The sequence below is a fragment of the Rattus norvegicus genome, chromosome 5 (assembly GCF_036323735.1).
Source record: "Rattus norvegicus strain BN/NHsdMcwi chromosome 5, GRCr8, whole genome shotgun sequence".
Lineage (NCBI taxonomy): Eukaryota > Metazoa > Chordata > Mammalia > Rodentia > Muridae > Rattus > Rattus norvegicus.
Window position 1 is genome coordinate 151040577 of NC_086023.1, and position 15540 is coordinate 151056116.

Sequence of the window (15540 nt, forward strand, 5' to 3'; positions counted from 1 at the left end):
AGGCCCTGGGTTCGGTCCCCAGCTCCGGGAAAAAAAAAAAAAAATAACCAGGTGGGGTGTCCATAGCACTGCCTAGCATGTGTGGGGTTCTAGCTTTGACCTCCAGCACTACAAGAAAAGGTGTGATGCTGTTCACCTGTAATCCCACCAAGATTACTAACAAGAGGATTGCTGAGTGCAAGGCCAACCTGGTCTACATATTGAATTCAAGGCTATTGGGGATATATACCAAGACCTGCCTTAAAAGGGGACAGAGGTGCAGGGACTGGCTTGCTAGTTTAGAGTATTTATTTGTACAGAGGACAGTATTGGTTCTCAGCACCCCACGGTGGCTCACAACCATCCCTAAGTCCAGTTCCAGGTAATCCCACACCCTCTTCTGACCACTGCACATACCAGGAAAAACATTCATTCTCGTTAAATAAATTAATTTTTTTTTCTGTTTTTCGGAGCTGAGGACTGAACCCAGGGCCTTGCACTTGCTAGGCAAGCGCTCTACCACTGAGCTAAATCTCCAACCCCTGATTTTTTTTAAAAAGGGAAATACTATAGGACAGAGGAAATCAGAAGACCTAACAGTCCCTAAATCCTAGCCTTGGCCTAAAAACCAATTTTCCAGCAGCTTTCTGAAGTAGGTTTACATTCCCAGGGAAGTTCTATCAAAACGGCTGAGTGGTTAACTTTAACCTGCACACCTCTGCGTTCATTGGCCCTGACCCTTTGGCAGAAGCAGATGCTCCAAGGGCCAGATCTAAGCAGAAGTTACCTCCTCAACCCTTTACCGTGTGGCTCTACCAGACTATACCCGCCTTCCCAAGTCCCACTCCCAGGCAGTGTCCCAGGCTTTATTACTCCCCTGGCTTTGTTCACACAGTCCAGTCTGAACACTTAATTCTGGGACTGGCTCCTGATGTCTAATGGGAATCTGTAGCCAGAGAGACTCAGCTTTGCTCAGAACCACACGTGAGGTAAGGTGACTCACTCACATGAGCCTGGCAATCTATGTTCTATCCTCACAACCCATGCAAGCATGGAGAGAATTGACCCAGAAAGCTGTCCTCTGAACTTCATACATACATACATACAGCACACACACACACACACACACACAGCACTTGTGCACATACAATGTAAATTAAAACTTAAATCCCTTGTCATAGTCCTCCCTAAAGTCATAGGAGCAACAGACCCAGAGAGTCGAGACCCTGCCCTAGCAGGTAGACTGCCGCACAGCAGACCAGGCTAGAAGCCAAAATCCCAGCTCCTAGCAGCAGCCAGAGGGTCTACACAGGGGACATAGGTGGAACAGAGTAAATAGTTTTAATGTGTAACAGGACAAATAGCAAGGACAAGACCCCCAAGACCCAGCCCTTCTCCAGTGAATCCCTGGAGCTCACATGCCTGGGAAGTCCCACGCCTGCCCAGCCCTAAGGCTCCTGGGTCTCAGGAAAGGAAGTTGAGTGGCTACGGGCTCAACTGCAAGAGTTCAGGAAGGTGAACAGGAGCTAGTTGAATTTGGCCTTGGAGAAATCCATCTCTGGGTGCTGATCCATGAACCTAGGAGGCAGAAGTAGAAAAGTGATCTCAGCTGTCCACCTCAGCCCCGACACTGGGCCTGACCTCCTCAGAACCCTGAAACACCCGGAGCCAAGCCTGCATCAGAGCCCTTAGGCCAGAAGGGCAGGTGCCAGCAGGTGGCACCAATCCTGTTACCTACTGCTTCCTACTCTTAAGGTAGCCTTGTCCTAGAGGTGACAGTACCAAATGGTCAGGTGAACAAGCCAAGAGAGAACCATGAACTTGGCTAGTTTATGTTGCAAGTGGGCGGGGCAGTCCGTGTTCCATTTAGTGGCACACTGCTGTCACACAGGTCTAAGCCCCCAGCAATCCTCCCCACGCCCCAGTCGCTTACTTCTTCAGGATTTCCTGTTTCTTCTGCTCATCAGAGGTGGGCAAGCCCATGGACTTCTGCCTCTGGTCATACATCATTTTTTCCACCATGCTGCGAGTCTCACTGTCCAGGTCTGAGAGCTAGGGACAGGCAGGAAGAAGAGTGAGTCCAGCACTGGACTGCCTCTCCTGGAGCTCCACAGAGAAAACCTCCCCTAGCAAACCGGGACTCACCTTGGAGTTCTCAGGGTTAATCTTCTTGGTATTGATTTCGGGGTCACTGGTAACCAAGCGGTTCCACCACTCCATCTTATTGATCTGAGGAGGAAGAGGGGGAGGAAACCCATGGGGAAGGAGAACCCACTCCATGGCCTAGGAATTACAGCTCAGCCCTTTTAGAGATAAGCTCTCTCCCATCCACACTGTGTGTGTGCTAGGCCCAGGACAGGAGAGCCAGACCTCTGCCCGCCCAGCAGAGGGCACAAGACACAGAGGCCAACAGTTACAAATCAATCACCTGGAGCAAGAAAACACATAGGGTGGCCACTTAGCCGGCAGGAGAGAAGCTAGAGTAACAACTGGACCTTAAGGCATTGCAAGTAAACAAAAAGAAAAAAGAGCAAAGAACAAGAAAGGAGATTCTGGCTGGGAGAAAAGTCAAGTACCAGGGCAGAGACCATTGAGCTGCAGCCAAAAAGCACCATCTTCTGTGCCAGGGGAAGTGTCCATGGGCCCTCGGCTCTATCCAGACACCACCTTTATTCACCCAGTAAATGTCCCACACCTCTAGGAAGGAGAGTGGGAGACATGTGGGTTCTCTGGGGGCAGATTTCTCTACACTCTATTCCCCGTTCTCTCTCCAGTCCTTAGAACAGGCCTGGCAGAGCAGAGCACGGGTTCAGGCACATGTGAACGGAGCCCATGTGCAAGCTGATGGAGAGGAACAAGACCACTCGACCCCAACCCTGCCCTCCCGCCCCAAGCGAGGCACACAGGGAAACCGTAGCTGTTTCCTGACTATAAAAGCAGAGTGAGGAGTAAGCCCACAAGGCCTGAGCAGTCAGGGGGTGTCAGCACCAGCTAGGAAGGGCCGCTTGTACCTTCTCCAGATGCACTGTCACCACCTTGCCATCCTCGATGAGCCACGAGCTCTCCTCCACCTTTACTTCATTGTAGAGCTCTCCATCAATCACTGGTGCCTGTCCTTTGAGGCCCACCCGGAGGTGCCGCCGCTGGATGTCCACCACCACATCCTTTCCCTTCAGCCGGAAGCTGACTCGGAAGGGCACTGCCAGATCCAGCTCTGACAGGGTCTGGGTCCAGCGGTAGTTGGGCAGGTCAGCCCCATTGCCTAGGTTGGGTTTCAGCTTTCCTTTGTCCTTCTCGTCTTCCTCGTCTTCCTCTTCCTCAGCATCCTGCTCAGTCATGGAAGCTTAATGACTTACCTGACAGACCAGACTTCCACCAGGCCAGGCCCACAACTGCCGCTAGACACAACAGCCACAAAAAAGCAAGGTAGGCATGGCCGACCTACACACCCTGGGCCACTGGGAACCAAAGGCAAAAACAGGTCCTGATCTCTGCCAGAAGGGCTCAAACTATATCAAGTGACACAGGCTGTGGCTGAGCCAGTGCCCCTCAGCCCACCCTTCATGGTATGCTCTGACTCGGGAGCAGTTTAAGAAATATTACAAGTATATGAGTATTTTGCACTATGTCATACCTAGTTCAGAAGACCCCCTAGCACTGGAGTTAAGAGGCCATCATGAGGGGTTGGGGATTTAGCTCAGTGGTAGAGCGCTTCCCTAGGAAGCGCAAGGCCCTGGGTTCGGTCCCCAGCTCCAAAAAAAAGAACCAAAAAAAAAAAAAAAAGAGGCCATCGTGAGCCACCACTAAGCTATCTTTTCAGTCCACCTGAGGGTTTTCTTGTCCCAGGATTAAGGCCAGTAGAGTTATCAAAAAGTATTACTATTGTTGCTGCTATTACTAAAAATAATCTAGTAGTAGTAATAGTAGTAGTAGTAGTAGTAGTAGTAGTAGTAGTAGTAGTTACTACTGACAGTCTCTCTACATAGCCCTGGCCATTCTAGATCTCAGAGATCCACCTGCCTCTGCCTCTGCCTCCTGAATGCCAAGACTAAAGGCGTGTCACTAAGCCTGGGTTAAAAGAAAATAGTTTTCATTTCTATTTGAGATAGGTTCTCACTATATAGCACAAATCTGCATCAACCTTTTTGCCTCAGCCCACCAAGTGCTGAGATTATCATCACAGCACCACTCTGGCTCTGCTCTGCTTTTTTCCCTGTCTTTGGGGTGGGGCTTTGCAGCATGGCAAGGCCCCAAGGCTGGGGAGAGGGGAGGGTGAGGAGGGAATTCTGCTGAAGGGAGGAGACCACTGCCCAGGCCTGCTACTCCACCTTACCTGCTTCCCTGGAGAGTCAAGACTGCCGTTCTTAAGCTGCACCTCATGGTTCTCTGCATCCTTTTTCTGTGGCAAAGGGCACAGAGTTGGATCAAAACCCTACTTCCCAGGGCCACTGCAGTTGGGGGCAGGGTGGAAGTAGAGGAGGACGCCCGGCCTCACCTGGTCAATCTCCAGCTGCAGTCTCTCTGCCTCCTCATCAGTCAGTTCCTTGATCTGTGGCCCGGGAGTCTCTGCCTTGGCCTCCTTGGCCAGCCTGGCTGCCCGCTCTGCCTTCTCCCGACGCTCTGTCTCCTGCCGAGCTCGCTTCTCTCTCCTGGCCTTCTGTGCCAGCTGGTTGTGGTGGTTAAAAGTCTGTGTGATGAGCTAAGGAGGACAAGAAAGCATCAGAGTAGGGACAGTGTCTTAAAGCCTAGGGACAGAACATTACCTACCCCTGCATTACAACTGCAGCCAGGCACAACAGCTGCACACTGGTGAGGACCTGCTCTTAGCGGCTTCTGTTACAAGCAGAACTCAGGCTCAGCCCCTCCAGGAAGCCTTCCCTAAGTACCCAGGTCCATACTTCCTGTTCTTCCCACGACCTCTTTCCTGCCCACGTCTTGGGCATATAGCCCCAGATGGCAGCACTTAAATTCACAGCCAGAATCAACAGGTTAGACCCCTCCCAAGGAAGAAGCTAGCTTCATCCCTAACCTGAGAGCCTCGGATTTCAAGTCCTTCCACATCCACTGAGCGAGCTCCCATGATGCTTTACTCCACAGCACCTGTCCCAGCTATGGAGTTTGAACCTGAGTCATTTCTCTAAATGCAGCTTGGGCCTATGCTCTTCTCACCAGAATGAGGTTTTTCTCACTGGCCGGTCTCCAGAACCAGCAAAAATGTCTCTTGACTTTCACCTTTAGCTGACTCTGAAGACTTAGAAAGTGTAAATCTGTGGCTTCACACACTTGAAACAAAGCACATGCCTCATATGACCAGCGCTCAATAGGCCATCTTTGAAGAACCTCCACACCTAAGCTGGAGGGAGGAGGAAGTCACAGAAGTCACCCATTGGCTTCCAACACCCAAGGTTCTGCCAAACACCCAGACTCTCATTCATCTGTGACCATTCCACCTGCCACTCCCTGCCCCTAGCCCCATGCCACACTGATAGCTTCGGAGTGCACGGGTAAAGACACCCCGAGTGTCAGCAATAAGGGTAATGACAGGAGTGAGGGAAAGAGGCCTCCCCTCAGAGGCCATGTGCTGTGGAGAGGAACAGCAGGTCATGAAGCAACTGCAGCAGAGGCAATGCCCCAGCTTCTAATCATGGGGACCTTGAACTCAAGCCATGTGACAATCGGTGGCCAAGGAGGGGCAGGAACAAGGGCCTTCTCTCTTCCAGTCCCATAAATCATGTCACAACCCACTCGGCCTATTACTTCCAAGCGATGGGAGGTTAAAAGAGGGCAGAGAAGAGCTGCTGGGCAAAGTCAAGGCCAACTAGAGCAGCCTCTGACCCTTCCTCCCAAACCCCTCCCAAAGAGCACACTAGTGGTGGCCTAGGCAGAAGCTGTGGGAGTCATGGAGTCAAGCTTCATTCACTGACACTGCTGGGAGCTCCCCGCTGGCAGGTGGGAAAGGGTGAGGTATTCTGGGCCTGGTGCATAGGTGTTTTCTTTAGGGACAAGAATGGTCCCACCAGTCTGGCCAGTCAGACCACAGAGCCACTTAAACCCAACCCAAAAGCACAAGAACCAGACCCTGACCACACTCAGGCTTAGCAACACATTCAAGCAATGGACAACAGGGGAATTCGTCTGGTCAGGGACACTCAAGGATGGGTCCTGTTGATTATGTCTTCTAGCCCCACCTAACCAATCTCCCTCTCTTTCCCAGCCTGGGTTGGAATGGTAGACCAGGCCCCTGCCCTTCCTCAACTTCCAAACTGCCCCACAGGCCCCAGCTAGGAAATGGCTAGAGCTGGGGTGGAGGAGGTGCAGAGCTGGCAGCCTTACACAGCATGGCCACTACTCTGCCTGCAGCCTGACACCCAGCCTCTGCACGTGTCCTTCTGCTTGGCCTGCCCATTGCTGACTTTGACTCTTCCTTCTCAGCCCTAATGGTCAGAACTACTTTATGCATAGTACACTGATGCCCACCCCTGGCTGGGAGAGGGAGAGAGAGAGAGAGAGAGAGAGAGAGAGAGACAGACAGACAGACAGACAGACAGACAGACTGACTGACTGACTCTGTGTGTGTGTATAACTTTTTCTTTGAGTAACTACCACAGCTCTGTGTTTGCTACTTATTGCTCCCTTTACTTGGGACAACTTTATTCCTTTGGGCTAGCCCCACCCCATTGTGGCTTTCAGGCCACCTTTCCTGTTTCTCACCAAGTTAAGCTCCCTGTCTTCTGAAGAACAAGGCACAGAACTGCACCCACTCATCCTTGCTGTTGGCAGGGCCTTCCCTCCTGAGTGAGAGCATGAGGGCTGTGCCTCAGGCCCCAAAGCTGGGTCCTGCCTCACCTCTCTTTGTGCCATCTCAAATACCTCAACCATTCTTTTAAACGTAGAATAATTTTACAAAAAATTTCTTATTAAGCTAACTGCAAAGTATATCTGTTCAAACATAGAAGTTAAATAATTTTTACCTAAAAAACAAAAACAAACAAACAGTGACGCAGCCGGACTTGGCAGCTCACTCCTGGACCCCCATCTCTCAGAAGGCAGAGGCAGGAAGGTCTCAAGTTTGTGGCTAACTGTGCCCTATATATCAAGACTCTGGCTGGGGCAGGGCAAGGCCCTAAAGGTTGGTCCCCAGAACCACACACAAAAATAGCGAAATGACCAAAACTTAGGATCCTTCGCTGACAGCCAAAGGCAGACACAGAAGAGGAGGGGAGGCTCACCTAAGCTAGACAGAGAGAATCAGGAAGCAAGGAACAGCATGACAAACCCCTGACAGAAGCTGACAGCGTTTGTTTACATGGGGCCTGGCACTGGTGCTGACATGCTGTCTCATACAAGTATCAAAAGCTAAACTCGCCATGTCCTGTGACACAGGCTTCCCTTTTGACTGACTTGGTAACAACCCTGGTGCACCTCTACTCAAGCCCATGAGTTTAACAGTGGAGGAAAACCCCACCTCATGGGTCACCTTGGAAACCCACTAGCAATTACTCTGAGAGCTGTGAGTCTGGGCTCTTCCTGCATAGCCTCTCCACAGAAGCAAATGGCTGGAGCAGGGAAGTCTCCAAACAAGGAAAGAATGACAGAGTCCCACTGAACAGTAAGCACAGGCAGGAGCAACAGTTGGCAGAGCCACAGAGAAGCCACGCGGTGCTCCATGCTGCCTAGTTCTAGGGAGGAAAAGGAAACAGATCAAGCCTGGAGGTCTAGCTGTCAGCATCCCCCAAATCTGCGGAGCAAACAAACACTACACCCCTGAGAAGGGGAGGAGCTACAGTAAAAAAACCCAAGTCTTTCTCCCAGTTCTTGACACAAAGCTCCTAAGTCCTTGGGATTTCTAGACTCGTGTCCATTAGAGCCCGTCTATATCATAGCTCAGGATGGGCTGGAAGACTCGGCAGGCTGAGGGCTGCCTCTGAGGCACCCAGTCCCCAGCACAGGAAGGCAGTGGAAGAAGCCAGACTGAGGTGCTCAGCAGCCAGTGATTTAGTAGTTAATTACATTTATTCAATTAACCCCTGTAAATCACTTAAACAATAGCGTCTATACCACTCCTGGTTGCTGAACATCAAGATCCTGGGGAGAAGCACAAGCCCAGAGAGGACACAGAAGCACCACACCCTGCTTCCTTATCACTCTGTGTGTGTGTGTGTGTGTGTGTGTGTGTGTGTGTGTGTGTGTGTGTGTGTGTGTGTGTGTGTGGCAGGGCACACACACACACCTAACTGCCCTGGAATTCACTACATACACCAGGCTGGTCTCAAATCCAAGAGATCCTCCTGTTTCTACCTCCTGAGTGCCTCCAAGGGTCTTTTATAATGAAACTGAAAGTTGAGACTTCAGGAAAAGCACTCCCACAAGCCCAGTCTAATGAGCTCTCAGCAAAGTCCTGAGTTTAGATTAGTATTGGACATTAGGGATGTGTCAAAGGACTGGGCTTTTTAACATTTCATACTGGGCACTCGGGAGGCAGAGGCAGGTAGAGTCTGACTTGGAACCCAGCCTGGTCTACATAGTAAGTGCCAAGTCAGCCAGGGCTATGTAGACACTCTCTTTCCCTTTCTCTCCAAAACAAACAAACAAGCAAGCAAACAACATTTATTTACATGTGCACCTCTGTGCTCATGTGCCCATTTGGGCACGAGTGGCCAAGAGGCTAGAAGAGGGCATCGGATCCTCTACAGCTGGTCACAGGCAGTAGTGAGCTTACCTTATGGGTGCTGGGGAACCAAGTCCCTCTGCTGCTACTGCCTCTTACCCAGAGCCTTCTCCCCAGGCCCCTCCCACCCGCTGCCTATTCTGAATGTTAGCAGCACCACAGGTCTGTGCAAGCAAGTCTCCCCAGCCAGGGTTCCAACCTTGCACATCCTTGTCAACACTTGGTTCCTGTTGCTCCTGTCTCCTTTTTAAGTGTCCTGGCTGGTCTCAAGCACACAACGTAAGCCACACTCCTGCCCCAGCCTCCCCAGGAACTGTATGTAGACCATACACACACACACACACACACACACACACACACACACACACACACACACACACACAGATTTCCTGGTTTTGTTTTGTTTTCCCATGGGAACCATTTTAATGAGTCTGAGGCAGGAGCTCACTGTGACTTGAGGGAAAGGGGTAGTGGAGTTGTCTGTCACAGGATCTAGTAAATGTACCCCAGGTTAACTATATAGCCAAGGATGACCCAACTCCTAATCTTGTACAACTGCCTCCTGTGTGCTGAGATTACAGGCCTGAGGCATTATGCCTGTAACTTTTTAATTTTTTGCCTTCTCCTTTGAGATGGGATGTCATGCTATAGCTCAGGTGGCCTCAAATTCAGTGCTAGGACTACAGACATGCATCACCATGCCTGGCTTTAAGCTTCAAATTTTAATGTCTGTCAACTCTTGCTACCCAGATAACTAGGAAAAGCCTTGCTGGGGTGGAGGGTGAGTCAGGCAAGCCTATAGCAAACTGGTCTCCAGGATGTTTCTCTTACAATGCAGCTCAAGACTCTGCAGAGTGTAACACATCCCTGAGCCAATTTCCTCTCCCATAAAATGGGGAGGGCCGACACCATTAAACTGGTCAAAAACACAGGAAACTCAGGGGAAAAGGACGGGGGGGGGGGGGGGGGGCTCACTGACACTCCCCTCCCCAGCCCCATTCTGGGCCAGCCTGGGAAGGCCAGCCTGGGAAGGCCAGCCTGGGAAAGCCAGGTGAGCTCTCCACACCCGCCCAAAGAGAAGGGGGTCCCCAGCACTCACCTTCTCTGCCATCCCCTCTTCTCCTCCAATGAAAAAGTCTGTTTTGCGTCGAAGGAAGCTGAAGAAGGTGTTCACAAGCTGAAAGACAGAGGAGGAGGCTGCAGCCCTGGGGCTCAGGGTGGGCCCCTCGACTGCAGACAACCCCCTGGTTTAGGAGAGAATTTGAACTTGAGCATTTTACCTCTGAACCTCCCACCTGAGCAGCCAGCCTCCCCGCCAGGCTCCCGCGGCTGCCCGTCCTGTGTGTATGCATACACGTTCACCGTCTCAGTGGGGCTGGACCTCTGCATCTGTGATTTGAAATGCCTGGACCAAGCCTTCACTGGCAGACAGGAAGCCATCAAAGGGCCTACAGAGATGGCTTCATGGGAAGGGCCCTTGTGCAAGCCTGCCGACCTGAGCTCGACTGCCCAGATCCACAGTGTAAGGAGAAGGAACTCCTCAAAGTTGTCACCTAACCTCCACACACATGCTGTGGCACACAACCCACACAGAAACACACACACGCACACAAGATAAACAAAACTTAAAAACAAAGAACTGGGTTGTGAGCCAGACAGAGTGGTGCATGCCTGCAGGTGGGAATCTCTGTGAGTTCAGAGCAGCCTGGTCTTGAACTTGAATACTGAGAGTTCTATGTTAACCAAGGATAGTTAAGACTCTCTCAAACAAAGTGTGGCCGATGTCTATAATCCCAGCATAAGGAGGCTAAGGCAGGGGGTTGGGGATTTAGCTCAGTGGTAGAGCACTTGCCTAGCAAGCGCAAGGCCCTGGGTTCGGTCCCCAGCTCCGAAAAAAAGAACAAAAAAAAAAAAAAAAAAAAAAAAAAAGGCTAAGGCAGGAAGAGTTCAAGGCCAGCCTTAGCTACATGGCAAATTCAGGCATCCTGAGTTATGACATCACCCCCCCCCCCCAAAACAAACCAAGGAACCAGTTGAGATGGCTCAGTGGTGCCTACCAATGTTCTATCTCCAGAATCCACACAGGAGAAGCAAAGAAGCACTCCTTCAAGCTCCCTGCCCCCAGGGGCTGGGAGTTTAGTTCCACTGGTCCTAGCATGCTTGAAGCCAGGGTCTCCCATCAACTTATTACACTAAGCACGATGGTGAATGTCTATAATCCAAGCACTTAAAGGTAGGGGACTTGGGAGGCAGGTCTGGGACACAAGAGAGGCCATCTCGTTAGTAATGACAATCCTAGTTAAGTAACTAGCTGTGAGGACTGATGGACCAAAGGTGAAGGGGGGGGTGACCCTATCTTCCAGACAGGAAAGCTGAGGTGGGCTTCGGCTGGGCGGTGCTCTGCTAGAGACTGGGCTGTAGCTGCTCCTAACTCTGTAACGCTGCAGGGCTTCATCCTCAGATCTTACTCCATCAAATGTAACAGAAGCAGCCCTCAGGTTGGGACTGGAAAGGTGGCTGAGCCGTCGTGATGACTACTTCCTGCTCTCGCAGAGCACCTGGATTTGTTTCTGAGATGGTGGCTCACAGTCATCTGTAACTCCAGATCTGGCTGGTCTCATGGTACCAGGAACACACACAGAGCACGTGCACACACACACACACACAGACACACACACACACACACACACACACAGACACACACACACGCACGCACACGCAAACATTCACCCGAAAGGTAAATGTTTTTAAAAAAAAAAAAAAAAAAAAGGCCTTTAAGAGGACAGACAGACAGACAGACAAGGTGCCTACAAAGGTCAGAGTAGGAGTCCCCTGAAGCTGGAATTACATGGTGCTGGGAATCAAACTCGGGTCCTCTGGAAGCTGAGGATGCACTCTGAACTCAGCCATCTCTCAGACCACTGTTGCTTTGCAGACAGTGTCTTACCGTAGAGTCCAAACTGGCCTCAAACCCACCTGCCTTTGCCCTCCAAGTGTTAGCATTCAGAGTGTGCATTACCACACCCAACTAAATTTTCCCAATGAGAATGACAGCTCCACATCTGCGCATGGTGGCACGGGCCTATAATCCCAATGCTGAGGCAGGAGGATCATGGGTTTACAGTCAGCCTTAGCTATGTAGTGGGACCTGTCTCAGTTCCCCACAGAAATGCTGCTTTCCTTATCCCTAGGCTGTGATTAAAAAAATAAGCAAGCAAGAAAAAATAAAAAACAAACAAACAACAGCGACAAAAACAGAAGACCTGGGAAAAGCAACTTAAGGGGGAAAGGGTTTATTTTGGCCCATCACAGTGGGAAGGATAAGAAGCAAAAGCTTAAGGCAGATGGTCATGTCAGGCCACAGGTAGCAGGGAGCACTGAGTGCTTGTCAAGTGTTAGGACAGCCCAAGCTTAGTAAACTCCTGGGGAAAACACAAGCTGCTGGCACTGCCCCAGTTAGCACAACATTCACCCCAGTGAATAGTTCTAAGTCTGAAGCCGGAACTTACCCTAATGGGTACGATCCCTACTTCTAGACACTACATTCTCTGAAACAAAGTGAACTCACTCCCAACTACTTTTGTGTTGTATCAGTTTAGGGACACAGAGACAAGAAGGTTCACACTTACAGATTAGACACACTCTCCCACTTAAAAGAGATTTAGAAGTCCTTGGTCAACACAGGCACCTACAGAAAGACTTAGAATGTGTAGTGACCAGTTTTATGTCAACTTGACAGAAGCTAAAGTCATTAGAGAGGAGGGAACCTCAATCGAGAAAACGCCTCCATAGAAAAATCAGGCTGTAGGCAAGCCTTTAGGGCATTTTCCTTTTTTTTTTTTTTTTAAAGATTTATTTAATGAGTACACTGTAGCTGTCTTCAGACACACCAGAAGAGGGCATCGGATCCCATTACAGATGGTTATGAGTCATCATGTGGTTGCTGGGAATTGAACTCAGGACCTCTGGAAGAGCAGCAGCCAGTGCTCTTAACCTCTGAGCCATCTCTCCAGCCCTAGGGCATTTTCTTAAGGAGTGATTAATGGGAGAGCCTAGCATATTGGGGATGGGGTCATCCCCTGTGTCCTGGGTTCTATAAAAAAAGAGTTGAGCAAGCCAGGAGTAGCAAGCCAGTAAGAAATACTCCTCCATGACCTCTGCATCAGCTCCTCCCTCCAATTCTGGCCAGCTGCTTTTGATGATGATGGTGATACAGACCCGTGAGTGAAGTAAAGCCTTTCCTCCCCAAGCTGCTCTTCAAGTTTTATCACAGCAACGGTCACTCTACGACAGAATGGAAAACTAAAGGAGACTCCATCCCCAGTGACAGACCGCAGGACTGTCTCCTCAGGGACTTGGGGTCTGGTTTTCAGTAAACCTGTCACTCTGACTCTCAAGTACTTACAGAATGGAATATCTCTGAAGACAACAATAGGCTTTTCCACCTCTCCCAGTATTGGTTTGAAAAAAAATAAATTAACGGCACCCATGCCAGCTCATCTTTGTGGCTCATCAACTACATACCCACTGTGTGAACGAGGTCTGGTTGTTGAACATCTCCTGTGGGTTATTTGAGGGTTATTATATCTGGGGGTCTTACTACAGATCCCTGATTCCTGCCTCTTCCTCTCCAGTGTCAGGATTACAGTCCTGCACCATCATATCCAGCACTGAATTAAACTTTTGAAATGCTCACTGTGATCTGCAAGATGAATCACTGGGAAAAAGTGACTGCCTCAAATCCTAGCAATTCAACACTAAAAACCCACACACCGGTGGCAAGGGAGAACTGCCCCCATGAAACTGTTCTGACACAATACATTTCTTTCGTTTTGTTTTTGTCAAGATTTCTCTGTGTAGCCCAGGCTGTCCTAGAACTCATTCTGTAGACTAGGTTGGCCTCAAATTCGAAGCTCTACCTGCCTCTGCCTCCTGAATGCTGGGATTTAAGACACACCCTGCTCCAAATAATTTTTTTTTTTTTGGTTCTTTTTTTCGGAGCTGGGGATCGAACCCAGGGCCTTGCGCTTCCTAGGCAAGCGCTCTACCACTGAGCTAAATCCCCAACCCCCCAAATAATTTTTTAAAGCAAGAAATCTTCAAGGAACTCCCCAAAGGCGAAGTCTGGTCTCTGTCCGTGTCTGCATCCCCAGGATCCAGTCTTACTATGTGTCTGGTACACGAAAATGTCAAACACTTAAACAAAACTAGGGGGCCAGGCAGGGTGGCCCACATCCAAGTTCCCGCACAGAGGCAGAAGGAATTGGAAGTCACTCGATCTACACAGCAAGTTCAGGGATACAGAGCAAAACCCTGACTCAAGATAAAAAGAAAAAGAAAAAAACCATGAACTGATATTCCTAAATTTCACCTCGCAAACTAGGCAACTGACGCTAGTCCAGGAGGAAGCTTAACCTACAGGTCTCCGGTTCACTTCCTCACTCAGCATAGTTTCAAGTATAAAGAGACCACGTGCTAACCTCACCCTGGCTCTCACTACCCTACACAGTATTGATAGACAGGCTCTGCTCTGGATAAGATGCAGATCACGTGCATTAGAGTCGATCCAGGGATGCTCTAAGGAGTAACCATTAGGGATGCTCTGGAGAGTAACCATTAAAATGAAAGGAAAAACACCCGTGGAGCGCAGAGTGGGTGCGGAAGCTCTGGGGTCACTCTGGGACAACGAATATTGCTTTTGGGGGCTAGGTGTTGGGCGCTGACGGCGTTGGAGCCAGACTTCACCCGCGGGGTGGGCAGACCGGAAGCTGTGGCGCGGAGACCCGGGGACCCGGGGACCCGGGGACCCGCGCGGCCCGGGTGGGGGAGGTCTCGGCCGTCCACAGAGAAGGGCTGCGGCACGGGCCACGTCGTTTACCTCCTGCACGCCGCCCTCGTGCTGCTGCGCCATGGCCAGCAGCATGCCGTCGAAGCGCTCCTCCTCCTGCTCCCCTCCCATCGTGCTGCGCTCCGAGCTCCGCACTCGCGCTCTGCGATGCCCGCGCTCGGTACGGTTCGCTCGGGCCCAACGGTTCCCCTCGCTAGCCTTCCGCAGCGGAGCCGGAAACACGCACGGGCAAGCCGTGAGGGCCCACCCTTCCCAGATCTCTTCCCGCCTCCCCAACCATCGGTGCCCATTAAACTCCCGGAACACAACCCGCTTCGCCGTTCATTGGCTAACCCGAGCAGCAAATCAACAGGCGCGGCCCCAAAGCAGTGGGCGGGGCTCGCGACCGCAGAGTTTGGCTTGAGTTGCTATGGTCACCAGATACCTGGGAGCTTTCTAGAAAGCTCTGAGCTCACATCTTAATACGGCTGGAAGTTTTGATCAAGTAGGCAGGTACCTTCAGCCTTCTCCTCCTAAAGCCACAGTTGAGACTCAGAAAGAAAGCACTCACCGAAGGGACAGTCTACTACATCCTACTACACTAGACTTTCAAGAGCACAAAAATTGTAGTTTGTATAGAACAGCTTTACAAACCGTTTGTGCTTTGAAGTTAATGCTCTTCCATTACTGTCTGGACATCCTTAGTTTTTCTGTTTTGTCGTTGCTATTGGTGGCAGAGGTAATGGCTTGTTTTGTTAAGACAGGCCCGGTGTATCCAAGGCAAAGGAGAAACTTGTACTCCTGGTCTGCCTGCCTTTACCTCCAAGCACTGAGGTTGCGGGCTTGTGTCACCTGAACATGCCCCACCGCTCCCACGCGTACATTTATTTATTACTTTGTAAACCTGAGAGTGCTATACTGTTAGAAGATTAGTAACATAAACTTTGCCAGAGAGCCTGGCTGTCCCACACCCTGGAATAGGGATTCTGGAGGGTTGAACCTCAGATGAACAGTCCCAAAGAACAGGACTCATCCCCTCTGTCAGACTGAGGTCTCTGAGGGCTGG

General features: G+C 50.6%; 1 protein-coding gene across 1 annotated transcript; it reads right to left on the bottom strand.

Annotated features, from left to right (window-relative positions):
- Positions 1-1301: 1301 nt before the first annotated feature.
- Nudc (nuclear distribution C, dynein complex regulator) lies at positions 1302-14684 on the bottom strand. The gene is made up of 8 exons (NM_017271.3): positions 14526-14684; positions 9747-9824; positions 4475-4678; positions 4313-4378; positions 2991-3305; positions 2125-2208; positions 1913-2031; positions 1302-1557 (listed from the first exon to the last, which is right to left on the bottom strand). Exons 1-8 carry the CDS (start codon positions 14604-14606, stop codon positions 1506-1508), a joined length of 999 nt encoding a protein of 332 aa, NP_058967.1. The 5' UTR covers positions 14607-14684; the 3' UTR covers positions 1302-1505.
- Positions 14685-15540: the final 856 nt, after the last annotated feature.